We start from the raw sequence: 16,590 nt of genomic DNA, 5'->3' as shown, positions 1-16,590 counted from the left end.
CCCATCTTCTGATGACTACATCCAGCAGGATAATGCAAAAATGTCCACACGACAACATTTGAGACTCAACGGGATTCCAGAATGGAACATTTGAAAACACAACCCTTAAGTTGCCCTGGGCCAAATGATGCCATTGTTTATCAGTGTCTCAGTGTATCATGTAGTGTTTTGTTGTTTAGTTGTTGGCTACAACTTGCAGCATACGTAGGTTATGCAAGATAAAGGTGTTTTCAATCTTTTTTTGGTGTGGATGCAGAACTTTTTTAAAACGCAGTTTTCACAAATCTTGAAAACCGTTGTCGTGTGCCCAGCCCCAGACAGGCCAATGAAAGTTAACCTGGACATGTCATAGGTTACTGAGCCTAATTGCAACCTCATTTTAGTGGTGATTAGTGACCAGGGCTTCCTCAGTAAATGGGATGACAGGCACATGGAGACCTCTGCTATAATTGTGTTGTATTACCCTCACAGTCCTGACACCATGAGTGCTGAATGAGTAGTGGCTGCACAGTGTTTGGGGCTGATTGTGTGTTCTTTGGGGTAGTGTTTTTGTAAGCCCATGACATAAAGACACATAGCCTACGGTTAATGTTTATTCATTTGGCCCTGACACCTGCTCGACTGTGCTCTTTTCTATTGATCACTGTTATGGGTCTAAATGTGCTTCAGTCCTTCGTTTGCTTCGTCCATGGGCCCTGGCAAGATCATCTTCGTTCTATACAAAGCTTCTCACAATGGAAATTGATTTGCTTTAGGAAGCCTTATTCACTGAACATTGTTAATGAATGGTGAATTTAACTTTTTATTAAACAAAGATTTAACTGCTGAATATGAAGGAATTATCTTCTTCAGTACCTAACAGTGATGTAACAGAGTTAAGAATGTCTAACATCTCAAAAGGGAAAGGTTTATTATTCCATGACTTGGTCCATAGATTTACTCAGTGAAAATAAACATATTCATTCATGGTCATAGTTATACACTGTACATGCCCTAAACTGTTTTGATACCAGTTGGCTATCATTAACACGGGGAACATCTTAATACCAGCCACTGCAGGAACCAGTTTGCAAAGACCACACACAGGAGTTTTGGCTTTGCAAGAAACAGGCGTGCCACATATGAGGCTTCTGTCTGTCCTCCTGCAGCCTTTGATCATCAAAGAGCTCTGCAGAAATCTGGATTGTGTATTGTAATGTGGCTTGATGATCAAGGATCACTGAATATGACTTTTATCTTTTGCAAACTAGTTGCTAACTTTACGTTAATGAAGTTCACCTACACTTAAATCACGGCTGTGTAGACTTTATTTTCTTATGCTCAGTAAGGAATTCACTTGATTGAAAGTATATTCGTTTTTCTTTTAATGTGTGAACTAGAATGTCCTTGCTCTGATGTGTATTTTTGATGATGGTTGTAAAAGAAAAACCCACTGATCTAAAGGCCAACATCTGAGTGCATGTAATTGAACATACAGATACATCCGTGCTGTGTTCCAGAGCATTATGGATTACATACTTTAGACTGTTAATAATGGTGGGCCCTAATTTCAATGCTATGCAATGTGCAAATTCAGTGCAAAATACCGACTGCATGAACTATATCATGTGGTGTGTGGGAGTGTTGAGCTGATCCACCGATCTTTGTGCATATAGCATCTTGGTCATGGTAGGCTTAAGACTATGCGCTTTGCCTGTCATTTAAATTAGAGTGCAGTATGTTCAGGCCTACCACAGAGCAACTCTAGTGTCACCCTGTGCTTAGAAGGACTAGTTCACTATTTTATACTATTTAAACAATGATGCTGAGTCCTATAAATGTTATAGGACTCAGCATCATTGTTTTTATAGTAATCTATAAACACAAAAAGTATTGGCTCCATGACCTTATGATGGTGTTATCCATTTGTTCAGGATGCATCCCTCCTGTGTTGCAGTATGATTTCATATCCATAGATTGCACACTTTCAACTGACAAGCAAGTGTACAGGCAGGTTAGGCAAATACACCACTAACTCTGAAATGTCAGACCAATCTTATGGCTGCACTGCAATTTTCAGTGTTAATGTCATTTTCGGTTGTATATATACCATGATGGTAATACTAATATTACCATCAAGTGTTAAACTCTCAGATGTAGCTGTCCAGACAGTTAAACTTCAACAATTAGACGATTGGTTAAGCATACAATCTGCCAGTGTTCCTTTGTCTCTTGGTGTGCAGTTCCCTCTCTTTTACACAAAACCCACTATGTGAAAGAATGGGTCAGAGATTATTCTGACTGTAAAAAATCTTGACTTGATCAGACCGTTTCTGCATTCAAAAATTAATGCCACGTGAACCAACACGTTTTCAAATCAAAATGTTTTATTGAATCATTTATAGTTTCTCAACATATTGTGATTTGACATCTGCAAAACCAGTTTCAGTGTAGCATAATTGCTTTAACACACAGTGTTTACATGCTTCGTCTTTGCACAGACCAAATATACTTAAGTCGAACGTGCAAACCTCATAAAAAATACATTATAACCCGTGGGGTTTACAATTGTGTTGTGTACAAACCATTTTCTTTGAAACCCCAAAGAGGATTGCATTCAATAACGTTCACAAACGGAACAGGCATTGATCTGTGCATTTGGCTAAAATCTGTAAGTAAGCATGCCATTAGCCAAAAATATTGCGAAACACGTATTTTTACAGTTAATCTCTGTAGCAGGCGTCATTCTAAGACATTGCAATCGTGTGTGTCCACGAAAAATAAATATAACATTTAACATGACAAATATACCTATGTACAAAATAAATACAGAGATGTCTCCTAGATGTCTCTACCAAGGTCTCCACATGTTGGCAGCAACTGCCTGTTGCGCAGGCTGTGCGCGGTTAGGGAGGGGAGCGACACCGCTGCTGGTCTGGCTCTGAGCTAGTTTCGCTGCAGACTTGATGCTCTGAATTTTCTCTTGGATTTGTGGTAGCATCTTGGAGGTCTGTCCGCAACAGTTTTGACACGTCGGGGCCACTGCAGGCATGGACTTCTTGATGAAGTCGTTCACCCGATGGCGGGCATCTTTATCGAGACTGGTTTGAGGGAGCAGTGTTGAGACGCGCTGGAGACACGCTTTGTAACCATCTTTGTAACTGTCAGTTGAACCTATCGAAAAATAATAAAGAATCATTAGTACCACAATTCCAGTTAAATCACGGTAAATGTTTATGAAAATATTGGACAATTTATGTTTAAATCATGTGAAATGAACGTACCTTTGACAGGAGAGGAGGGAAGATCACTGAGGAATCTAACGGTCATCTCAAGGATGTCAGCTTTTTCCAATTTGGAGTACCGGCAATTCTGAAAAATAGAAAAGCACAACTCATTAGTTTCTGACATTCATACAGGAAGGCGAGAAATGTAGCATTCAGTAGGCCTATATTAAGATCAAAACGGATTCACATATGAATACTTACATCTTTGCCGACGAGCGGGAGAATGAGAGTCTTCAAGTGATTCAAGCTGTCATTGATGCGTGCGCGCCTCTTTTTCTCCATCAGAGGTTTAAGAGTTCTTCTCAGTTCACTGGCCTCTTTGCGCTGGGCCACGGTAGAGCCGGAGCCGAATGTTTGGGCAGCTTCGATAATCATGTTTGGAGCCATGGGCTTTCTCTAGAGATCGTGTTCTCAGTTAGAGAGTCAGAGCTGGAATGAAGTGGAGAGGCAAGGCTGCGCCCTTTATAGCGGGCCGTGGCGTGGAGGGAGTGTCCAATGTCTATTGTGTTCCACTTTTGACGCACAGAGAAATACCTCTGGGAGGGGACCCCGCCGATACTTACTTGGCCATCTGTTAAGTACATGTTGTTATATTGACGCGTCCACCAGTGGCATGCGCCGGTGATTAACTACAAATGATGGTTAGGGTAGGAGATTAAGAATAGAAGATCTTGATAATAGTTGAACATAGTTTCTGTCAGTTCTTAGAAATCTATTTCAGAAATTACACTGCCTATTCCCCATGTAGGCCTAGGCTACGTTTTGACATGATGCAAATAAATTGATTCCAATTAAATATCCTTAGAGATATAAATTCAGTGTTGCCTATTGTTTTATTCACCTCATTGTTCGTTTTATTAAATGTTATAAACCTAGCATTCAACAAAACAAATCTTACATCAGAAATACAACCCAACATTACTTCCTTTTCTCAAAAAAGTTTTTCGATAGGTAAACATGTGGAACTGTAGCCTACATTTTGTATGTTTTACGTGTTAGTTTATCTTTTCAAGGCATATTGCCTTTTTTGTCTTCATGCAAAGCTGTAGAGCTGCAAAGCGTAGGCCTGGTCATAAACTTGGTTTGGATGGGTGGGAGGAGGGGGTCCTTCGTGCTTGCTTTGCAAATAATAACGATGCGTGTATTAAAGCCTCCCACGCCACGCTATGTATGGATTAACACCTGCTTGTAAATTCCAAATTCATGCTACCCGACTGTGCATCTCGCCTACATTCACCTGTAGACTATGGGCACTGTTGAAATGGGGGGAGGGTCTTTGCAACAGCAAAGCGGCGGGGGTGGGGGTCTGTCCAGGACAAACGTCTTCTGTTAAATATTCAGGTCTGGTTGTTTTGTTATCCACTTTATGGTTTATTTATAATGTAATGAGAGCCTTTTCAACTTGGAACTTACGCCAACGTCATATATAGCCTAACTTTGTTTTATATGTCACACTCTAAATTGTTCTACGTTATTTTTATTGCATGCTGTGAATGATGAACATAGTTCAGTATGACTAAAGTTATATGGGGGTTAGAGTTGCCCCATGAACCCATGAAAGCATTTGCCTTTCAAATCGATGTTGAACTCACGCGCACGGCACGAGCCATGAATGTCCAACAGATGGATGGATGTCACGCAAACCACTTCGCCACCATACCAACCCTTCCCCCCTTGCTGCTCACGTCCTAGTCTCATTTTGCACAGCTCCCCGTTGCTTCTGTCCGACTCTTGCGCCATCATTAGTTATGATTTGCTTGTGTGTACTTCAGATGTCACTACCCCATCTGGAATGGGGGCTGGGAGAGAAAAAAGGGTATTAAACTGCACACTGGGTTTCCAACGGTATAACATTCCACTCAACGCTCTTTCCCAGGGCCATTATCCTCCAACGCGTTTTCACTGTAATCTGAACATTTTAGGAATCAAACTGTTTTGTTCTTTTGGTCTGTTCGAAGTAAAACAGTAGCCTACACTATTAGGATGAAGCCAACACTATTGTATTAACGTTTTAATATGTAGAAGCAACATATATGAACTTGTTTCCAATCAATGCATGCTCAGAAGAACACTTTCAATCGTTTAAATTCAAATAAAACTAGAAATACGCATGCATAAATAAAACTAGAAATCAGCTTCACAAGAGTGATCGTCTAGTGGTGCTGTCCATCTAGCACGCGTTCTCTTATCCCATGGGGCCCCAATTAACTGTCGACCACAGCCCCATCGCTGGGAAGGGAATTTGAATCCAGAAAAAAAAAGATCATAGAATGATTTCGGTTGGAGCAGTCTTTGTCTACATCTCAAGCGTGGGTTCCCATCTGCGCCAGCGGGCTGAACAAAGTCTCTTTGTTTAAGAATGTAAACTTTAAAGGTAGAAGTAAAGACACAGACATTGTAGAGAACAGCATGATGAACTTTGAAAGCCCCACATCTTGTTAATGTCAGTTATGATTACCAAGAAATAACCCATGCTTCAACGACTAGAACTACATGAAAATGTATTTATATTGTAATATCACCAAGCCATACATAATGGTATATTTGTAAAGGCCACTGTCTAAAGCAGGCAAAAATAAGCAAGTCTGAAATAATATACACTATGCTGAAATTGGCCAATTCATAATAGGACTGTGTCATCCGAAAATTCCTGAAATAGAAGTTATAGAGAAAAAATATATCGTAGTTAGTTTACTTCTTTGGACCTTATCATGTCCCACAACAAACGGCATGAGACCGGCACGAGCCAACATCTCAGCGCAGATGGGGTCAGAGTCAGCGAAGCGGAGAACTCCACAGGGGCCTCTCCGTTCAAGATCGCCTTCCCTGCGCTGAAAATGCTAGTGTAGCATGGCCTTTCCTCCTTCATTCTGCCTACTCGGAAGTACATTTGGCTTTTCTTTTTTACATACAAGTTTCAATCAGTTGCAATTCCCGTATGGAATGCACAGTATTTTTGCATATGTTTCAAACTGTCCTTGTTTTCCAGAAGAAATGTTACATAGGAAGACAATGATATTCCATGAAGCTCTAAAGTTATGTCACCACAAAATATGCATTTGAGAAAATATAGGCTGTATACCATGGCAACCATTTCCTGCAATTGATAAAGGCATTATTTGACCTCATATACAGAGTTAAATCAAATAGTTTCAAATTATGGTAACTAACACATACACTTATGACATCCTTAGAACGTTTTTCAAATGATTTAGCTGTCCTGTTACCTCATATTATCTAAACATTCTGTATTCTCCCATTATCCCAACTTCAAGGATCAAGAATTTCACCTTCTTTAAACCCTCTAAATCATAAATGACACATAAATCTTGTCTTCCCTTCTTTTATGTGTAAAATTACTGTATTTCATTGTTGGACACCAATCTACAAAAAATTTAGTTTATCTGGTAGTTGGAGTTCAGTCAGTATGGCACATATTATCGCAATATCTGTGTGCTTGTCAAAATGGTCCAAAACAGCTTTCAAATATGAACAACCTTGTACGATACATTTTTCAAAAGTTAGATAATACACTGTATCCGCAAGGAAAAGAGAAGCTTCCACGTTGCATACAACATTTCAGCCATAAAAGTGTCTCTGGATTTATGAATTCTTAAAGCTATTTTTTCAGCATTTATTAACACATTTTCTTTGAATGCAAACATAAAGAGTCTATAGACAATATATGTCAGGTGTTCTAGCCATTTGGAGCTTTGACACTGGCAACAATCTTGTGCACTGAATAAAGGGCTGCATTCAGGAAATAGTGTTTTATGACTGTTGGGGAAAATCTCAATATTGGTCTTACAGTAAATGTGTATTCAACCGATATACGCAGTGTAACACCTTTCTTGGTTTACTCTGCTCTGGCCATCACATAAGATACATTCATTCTAAGAGCAGCTTTGATGACTGATGAAACAGCCTCTCTTCACGACTAAAGATAATACATAAGTAAAGACGAGTAAACAGGCTTTGCATCCATATGATAATCTGATAAGTTTGAATAAACTTCTGCATCTACACAAATTCCGCATTTCAGAAACTGGCATGTGAACGTGTCAAAGTTATTCACTAACATACAAAGTTGTCCAATTAATTAAAGAGGCTATCTAGTTAGGATAGCCAGGCGAACTTATCACTGGAACAAACAGATACTGACTGTAATTGTTCCGATATATTTTTAAACATTTTGTTTATTTCGAATTGGGGACATAGGCTAAAGACTTGGCTGAAAAGCTGTCAAATATTCGTCCACTGGCATCACAATCAGGCGATGATGCCTGTACTGCGGTGCCCAGCTGTTCACGCACCATCATGCCAAGGTGGAAACCAAAAATTGGTAAACAGCTTCCCAAGCCCAAACAACGCTCTCGTGAAAGAAAACATCTGTCGCCGAAAAGAAATGAAACTGCATACGGACAGATTTTGCGTATTTTTTGACGCCCAAGAGACAGTACCACGTCAGCAAGGTGGCGCGTCTGCCTTCTGCATAATGCAACTCAAGCACAGTGTGTGGTTAGGAATTGCGAATCTCTAACAGCCTTAAAAGTGGTCACTTTCTTGGAATCATAGTCCAACATTGTCCTACATCGACGCGGAAAAACATGTAATTATCAGAAAATACCACCAATAAGCCTATTGCCAGCTACTATCTATGAGGTGTTATACCATGGGGACTGACTATACTATCATTACTGAGAATTTTGTCAGTCTTTTAGCTAAAATACAATCAATATTTGTGCGACCCAATATAGTGTTTCTTAAGTGTCTCTTTGTATGTGTTCACATGAAGCGCACAGAATAGGTATCCTGCTGAAAAGAGTTTGCTGTCCTTTCACAGTTGTCATTTTCCACATAAAATTCAAAGCCCATTCGACTATTTCGTCATTCTCTTGTGATTTTGTGTCATACAGATACACATTTTTTGTATCGAACATTACATAGGCTACATTATTTACTGGTGGTTATCCCATCTCTTTCCATAGATGTAGAAGACTTCTGAGTGTTATACTGATATACTTGTTGAACTGGACATTCATTTTGAGTAAACATGTATTGTGTATTGATAAATTAAAAGGCTTGTCCTGAGGTGCTTGGGGAGTTTGCAGCCGAGTGACACACGCCACGAGAACGGCACGAGCATAGAGCATATACTGTAGGCTACAGCCTACCAGATGGCTGACGGGTCAGTCCGTGGACTGAAGCAAAAAAAATATGCGTTTATTTCATAATTAATTCAAATACAGTATAAAATAAATGGTATATTGTGCCTCAGCTCCAATAGCTTAACATTTTCTACAGACTTCAGCCTAATGTTTGTGATGGATTCAGTCAGGAAAGCCAAACCATTGACGTCGCCATGTAAGCTTGCAACATATGGATAGCAGTCATTACGCTTGAGACGCCGACGCCAAATATTTAAATTGTGATTGCCAAATATAAACTATTGATGTAGTTTTCTGTGCTTGCATCATACTCCGATTGGCGGAAAAGCCAGACCAAACCAAACAAAGTGTTTGAGTGTTGTTTGCGTCACGCAACATGCGCGCGCACAGGTATTACATATCATTTACGCACATGTCCAGGGGGTCGCCTAGTCGCCACTAATGGCATGAACAGGATCTGGTCACAATTAAAATACCCACGCTAAAACCCAAGCCATGTTAGACACACATCTGGTGCAGTAACTTTGTCCACAGAGTAATTTCATTCCACAAATCAAACACATATCCATGGCGTCGCGTAACTTGTGGTGCCAAGCCAATCACGAAGCTTTTGGTCCCACGAAAACACCACAACAAACTTATTTGTCTTATAATCTATCAGTTCTTGAGTCTAATCTGTGTTTTTAATCGTTTTTAATCATTTCCCGCCATGTTCCCGACTAGAGCACAGGGGTAGCTACCTCTGTAGACTATACTGTGCCAATCATCAGATGAGGTCTATAGCCTATTTTTAACCTTTTGGATTTCTATTTTAACATTTTGGATTTCATTTCAGGCAAATGTTACCAGACAAATAGTGTAAGCAAAGTGTTTGTCAAGTCTCCTAATACAAGCTGAGCGCGGGGCCGGAGCCGGGGACCTCTCACTCAGACAGCGCACGAGAACGGCACGAGCCACTGGGACAAAGGGACAGATGGCTCCTCATTCGGAATGAATTATGGAGAGACGGACAACATCAGTACAATCAACTATTTGGAACAGTGCAGTTTGGTTATGGGTATACTGTCATTTTTTATGTTGAAACATGTAGCCTATTTTCACATTTAAGTTTTCCTAATATGGCAATGTCAATACTATACATGGCTATGCTTTAAAAGAAAAAAACAAACTGTTAATATGATGAAACTTTGCGCATTCAAATTTCAACTGTTTACATTGTGCTTAAAATTACTAATACTCATAAATGATTGCATACAATTGTTTATAGTCTGTATAATAGTCTGTATATTTTGTGGAACAATATATAATGTTTTACAAATATTATAATTGTTTCCATGTATGGTTTTATGAAACCTTTTTTTCTTTGCGATGACACAATGGGTGTTGAGGTTATAATCAGACATGTGTTCAGAGGTTTCCTCTGCCAGGCTGGAGGCGGGGATCCACGCCCACAAACGCGCATGCCCCGCTCTCATTTGCGCAGAAGCTTTCTGATGGAAAGGGCGGTCGATTCAACTGCACGCGTCTGGCGTGTACCACATTTCTGTACCACATTTCACAAGCTGGCTTGGATGTGCAGAGCTCTGTTTAGGGTAAGTTCCGTGTTTGTTTTCTTTTTAACAAGACACGATATTTGCTACTGTAGCCTACATGTATATTTGTGTTATTTGGCATAGTAGCCTATACAGCGCTTCATCGATAGAATTGTCATTTTATCTGTACAGATGTAGCCTCGGCTACACCATTTGCCAACATGATCTCTGAATATCCATAAGCTTCATTAATTGCAGGCTAAGTGTCATTTGTGAAAAAAACGTATTTCTTACAGACATTGTATGCAATCATGCCGAATGCAAGATATTTAAAATAAAATTAAACGTGGTAGGCCTAAATAAATGGTAAATATATGTCAACTGTATCAGTATTGAATTATTCTGTTATATGTCGTGCCCAATTGTGTCACAACACAGGAGAGAAATTAATGTGTTAATGGTTGCAAATGTTTTTATTTCATATGAAGATGATGACGCCAAGAAGATGGAGATGAAGAAAGTGCTAATGAGAGGACCTGCAGTAGTCTACTATGTGTAAGTCCACGACGTCTATGTCCACGTTTCGTTACGGTTCATGTGAGACAAATAAGCGTCTTTTAATGGCAGTCATTGTCCTTCATTGTCTTGAGGAAGACAGGACCAGCGGAGGGTGGGAAAGGTCAGACTTCAGTTTTCTCACCAAAACTTGGCACTGCTCATCCCTCTGCGGCTACTAGGTGAACAATGTGGATGCACAGAGACAGCAGCAGGTCAGCAGAGTGAGTTAATTGTGGGAGGTGAAGTTGGTGAACAAGTCCATTTTTAATTGACCAAAATCTGTGTAGAATGTACTTGCCATACAATCAAATGAGGAAAAACCTCTGACCTACATATTTTCAGTCTTAACTTGATAGCCATACAGCACAAATATTTGTCAATAACTTCATTTGAGACATATTTTACAGCCATTGATTTATATCCTTATACTGATCATTATAATTGATAATTGATATGATTGATCATTATACTGATAATGTCCTATATTGAGTTGAGTCTTTTAAAAATGAAGCAGAATTAGTCTAATCATTTATGAAATTAATTAATACAAATGAATGGATAGTTCACCAATTTAATGTGCATATTACAGTGTGCGACAGGGCTATTGTAACAACTGAAAGCAACCAAGGCAATGAGTGAATTTAATTTTTATTCATTCAACTAAATTAATAGATAAAGGTAAATTAAAGTTAATGTAAATTTACAAACAGTTCAATGTCTGCTTTATTATTCTGCTCTCTTTGATGATGCTGGACTTGGGAAGTTCTCTTAATACCCATAGATTGAATACACAGTACGGAAACTACAGAAATTATGGGTAGACAATTGTTTGCTGAGCGCCTATGAGACCATAAAAAATAGACATTTGGTGTGCCTTGTAGTTTACTCTTTCATTGAGCATTACCTGAGACCAGATGATCCAGACACAACATTCTGTAAAAGCAACATTACTAACAGCCATAACATGGAATACCAAGAAATCTACCACAGGTGTTCTTTAGTTAACGAGAGATGAAGCATTTAAGCTACTCCATTCTAGCAGATCAACTATACAGGCTGAAGAATATGCTCACCTTGCTGCAGCAGTTCCACAAATAATGTCACAGTAGCCTACACATGACCGATGGGCAGTTGATAGACATCTGATGTAATAATTAAGTGAATTTGCTTTTATATTAGATTGGTTTGAACAACAGGCTACTATCAATCTGCTGGTATAATTCCCTTTCTGACTTAATAATGAGGTTTAAAACAGGCCTTACAGAGAATTTACCCAGCAAAGGAGTGGTAGGTTTGAGTTAAACAGAAATGCATTAATCTAGACTAGGCTACCTCCATTTCTGATGTGATATAACCGGGTGGGACATAAGCAAGTACAAAGGAAAGAAAGAAAGAAAGAAAGAAAGAAAGAAAGAAAGAAAGAAAATCTTTTAAAAAGCTTATTAAATATGATGTGGCCAAATGCATTTTTATGTTTTTTGTCTTTTGTCTCCACAGGTAGGCTAGCCTATTGTTTGAGTGCTAACCAAAGTTATCTATTAGAATCTGTGTTTCTAATCTTTACTCTTTGATGGGAGGAGATGTGACACATGTCATTGTTTTACTATGAAATCACTGAGATTAACAAATTGCATTCCCTTTGCAGCCTATTGTTGTACATTGGTCCATGTTTAGAAGAATATCACAGATTTATCTCTTCAGTTTTGCCAACTTTAATGTGTAGATTTTCTCAGTGTGAATTGCATGTGTCTAGCCTGTCCTTTTTTCTTAGTCATAACATACATCAGCTATTTTACTCTTAGCAGGCCAAATATTGTAGGCTATATAGGTATTTCGAACTAATTTTGGTTACACAATTGTTGGAATGAACTGTACAATCTGTAATGTCATTGTTCAGGCAAGTTTACTCTAATTGCACAAAGGGATGACGATTGGTTAGTATTTGACGCCAAACGCCAACAGACGCATGTTGATTGGATAAGACTGTATGGTGCAGGGATTAGGCTACATTGCCTGATCTGCTCATCAATAATAATAAAGATTTGAGCGCGTTGGTCTCCGTGTCTTTTTCCCCAAGCAAAAATAATAAAGATCTATGCCCCTTGTGTCGTGTTGTATTACCATGAAGCTGGGTATAATAATAGGCTATACGAAATCTAATAATGAAATATGAATTGATTTGGCCTACAAAGAATAAAGGCACAGGAGCCTGCCTACACCATCATGAACTACAGAATCAAGTAACTTTCATAGGCCTACCCAACTATATGTTTATGTTCCATGAACTTAACCTAATATTTCAATATTAGGCTATAACAGCACGGGATTTTATATCTTCAGTAGGCTATACAATTGAATCAGAATCAGTAAACATTGTTTTTAAGAGCAATATCGTTTTTCCTTCACCATGAAAGGGTGAAAATAAATTAAATGGATCTTTCCAAATATAGGCTATTTCATTTTCCTGTTTACCTAGTGCTATGTTGTTGCCAGCGCAAAAAAGGCGGAAACAGTTATGATTTGATTTCTGATTGACTGGTGCTCACTGAAGCTGAACTAATTGGAGGCACGAGCAGGCGCGAGCGAGGGCTAGTGCAGCAGATGGGCTCTTAACCAAGCTGGCTTCAGGCACTGAAGGAACGGCTATTTGACAGTTCAGGAATTCTGCAAAGGGAACTGTTTTGAGATACGTTTTTTAATATTTTTAAGCATTAAGTTATTGTGTTAAAATTAAATTATATTCTGGCAGATTTAGAATTAAGGTTGGGATCATTTGGCCAGAGACAAAAATAGCCTGCCAGTCAAAATAGCTCAATCTTAAATTTTATGAGTTAAAAGACATGATTTATCTTAATGTTTAAGTAGGAAGGATGCAACCTAATTGGTTAGCTGGTGTCTTTGTGCTTCTACAGCTTTTGTTCATGTCACATGGGATAAGAGCGCCTATTTCAAACTTCCCGCCATAAACTTAGGCTACACGTTCTATGAATCTGAAAGTTTTAATGAAACCTACAGAGACAATTCAGTTTTGTTCTGCTCTAAGTGGGGCCAGGCACCAGATGGTGGACACAATGGGGTTTCGGTTAGGACAGACTTGAATATAATGGGAGTGAATTTGAATAACTGTCACACGCCTGACGCGTGCAGGGTAAAAGTGCTTTCCCAGGGTTCGTCCCAGTGTTGGGAATGACCGTTAGTGTCTTTATACGGCGTGGGAATTTCCCACACGACCGGCGTCAGCAAAGGTTTAATGTCCTTAGGAAAAAGGCCATATTAAAATATATTTAAAAATGTCCAGTTAGGTTAGGATCACATTTAAGGCTAATGTCCTATAGGTTAGGCTACGAGTTTGATGCTTAGTAGGCTAGACCTAGTGTGTGTTCTTTAATTCATTAAAACGTAGCCTACTAAAAAAAAGCAAGCACCCCAAATGAAACCCCAAATGTATGTTCTAGTTTCCCTCTCTTTTCGTGGAGCCGCATAGAATTGCAGCGTAGCCTACACTCGGACAGGTCTTTGTTCTCAAACAGTTTGAAATTTGATAAATGATGGTGCGCTGTCCTACACATTATAGGCTACTATGATCATGAACATGATTCAGACACAGCTCCTCTGGGACTGCAGCGCACGCGTCATGCGTCACCAAAATGTGGCGCGTGCTAGAGTATCAGTCGGACTGTGACAGATTGCCTGCAGTGCACGCGTCAAGCACGAGGCATTATATTCTCTGGGGAATATCACCCGTTGGACATATACAACGCATTGAAGCGGAAAAAGACAAATCAGACGAAAATAAATGTTTAATTAGGTTGGGGTTTGCTGTTTTACCTAGCAAGTGGGTGATGCCAGTGCAATGGCAGCATATACTGCAATTTTATTCGAATAGGCTGAATAAAATATGTGTTATTGCTTCAGTTTAGATGCAAGTTTACATTTGTGAGTATAGGCTAGTCTTGATGAACACTAACACTACACTACACACTGGACCTGAAATGAACCAAAAGTGACTTATTTTTTAAGAACATAATAGAAGATTCAAGAGGGAAATAAACTAAATCAGTATTTCAAATAAATGTGTGCACAGTAGCCTAGGCTAGGCTATTCATATTGAAAAATGGTCATCCACAGCTGATATCCACCTGACGCCCACCCATATCAATTAAGGTCTAATGCAACAAGTGTTTCTAATGTGAAATACTGTGTTCCTCTGCCATCTCTTGGTCGCAGAAAGTACAGCATAGGCTACTGCATAGCAACAGTAGCCTAAGGCAAGGCATCCTACGGTGTTCCGACCCCTACTGTTGTAGGCCAATTACGTGCAACATGTACAGTGGTAGGTCTGATTTCGATTGGCACATAGCCGAAGATTAGTTATAGGTGGTATGTTATATACAATGTGGGGGTTTCAGTGAGGAAAACAGTAACATTTGTCATATCACAGTGCGTGCTGCGTAATGACACATTATGGCCAGTAGGCAGTCTGCTGCTAGTGGTGACGTTTCAAGTGACATTTTTGTCAGAGGTAGCTTACTGACACATGCCATCCATCCTCAATCCTCATTCAATCGTTCAATCACTCAATAGGCTACTTGGAATAACGCTGAAATAAATCACACTTGTCCATAAACTGGTGTTCTAATTCTACAAATACATTCTACTAATTTGTCAAATACACCTGCTTATAACACTATCTAACCTGATGTAGGCCTACAGTATACAGGAGTCAAATTCGACTGTGAAGCTCATTCTCAGTCAGTCTGAATGAAGATCGCATGAGTGACAATGCCTATCCAGTCAAAATTATTATCTAGTCAAAAACAATAATTGTAGTGATTCCATGACACAGAATCGGCTCTTTTGGAACACCTAAAATGTTAATGCCTTTGCCATTTTACAATTCAAGTCACAATGAACCCAAAATGTTTAGTCATAACCTAACATGCATCAAACTACAGTTGGACTTAAATGGTATATGAGGTTCAGGTACCGAGACAATGGGTAAATGTCTCTCTATCTATAGAATCCTGACACGCCATAGGCTAATGATGAGCGTCAATGCACCTGCGGGAGAAATTTTAGAGTTTCATGTTGTGTAGGCTGGCCCTGGTACACTGCCCCTGTGGACTGTTGATATATTTGAAACATACATTATAATGCCAGTCTTCAGTACACGGTCCCGTGAATGAGTAAATGCACATAAATCAAGAGCAACTCTATTGGAAGGATTGAAAAAGGGGGTTATATACAGCACTGTACCTTTAACATTTGAGCCGATCGTTAAAGGTACAAATATCTCACTGCCGGACCGATTCTCCTCCCCTCTATGGATTATTCAACAAGTTGAGTTCGTGGCCATCCACAGCAGTCGCTTCTACTAGGCACGAATTCATCTTCAGAGATAGCCTAGGCAATCTCGTGTTTTCTACCGGCGAGCGTATTGGTGAAGTTGTATTTGAGGAGCACAGAGAGAAGTGCGGTGACAGAAACATAAAAAGAGGATCGTTACCAGGTGAAGTAGCGTTCCTTGAGCGTCGACGGGGAAGAATACCGGAGCACTCTGGTGAATTTACTTGTCTTCTGCTGAATTACGCAACGGAGAATCTGGGTAGTTTCAGAGGCGCAAGAACGAAACGCACATTATTTTGATATTGTGGATTGAGTGTTCCAATTGTAATGTACACCGATCCATAACAGTTTACTGTAGTTTACCTCCATATAATGTGGGTTTACCATGACTGTATTTGTTGGAGATCATCTCAGTGCTAACGTCCTCGGAGGTAAGGGGTCCTCCAACTCTTTGCTTTCAAACCCATTAATTTGTAATAGCCTACATATATTCGTCATGAGGGTTACCTTTAAATAATTTGTGTAATGAAGACTGTGACCTGTCGCACTCCGGCGAGTCATTTAAATTGCCCTGTGATATGATAATGTTTGAAGTTAGGGGCATGAACAAGAGATAATCTCCCAGTCATTACTGATAGATCAACACAAGTTCGAAACGTGCCTCACCTTTTCATGGTGAACTCATAAACTGTTCAAAGGAGACGCGGAGCAGCTCTAAAC

At 39.5% G+C, this 16,590-nt stretch overlaps 1 protein-coding gene across 1 annotated transcript; it reads right to left on the bottom strand.

Moving 5' to 3' along the window:
- Positions 1-2,830: 2,830 nt before the first annotated feature.
- LOC143115106 (transcription factor HES-2-like) lies at positions 2,831-3,653 on the bottom strand. The gene is made up of 3 exons (XM_076276983.1): positions 3,468-3,653; positions 3,264-3,351; positions 2,831-3,153 (listed from the first exon to the last, which is right to left on the bottom strand). The coding sequence occupies exons 1-3, from the start codon at positions 3,651-3,653 to the stop codon at positions 2,831-2,833; spliced, it is 597 nt and encodes a 198-aa protein (XP_076133098.1).
- Between the last annotated feature and the right edge of the window lie 12,937 nt (positions 3,654-16,590).

The sequence above is a fragment of the Alosa pseudoharengus genome, unplaced genomic scaffold (assembly GCF_046254945.1).
Source record: "Alosa pseudoharengus isolate Yale_2024_CS ecotype anadromous, Long Island Sound unplaced genomic scaffold, YU_APseudo_1.1 YU_APseudo_1.1_scf_9, whole genome shotgun sequence".
NCBI classification, from domain to species: domain Eukaryota; kingdom Metazoa; phylum Chordata; class Actinopteri; order Clupeiformes; family Clupeidae; genus Alosa; species Alosa pseudoharengus.
Note: the sequence above shows the minus strand (reverse complement) of the source record. Positions and strands in the feature narration are given on the sequence as shown.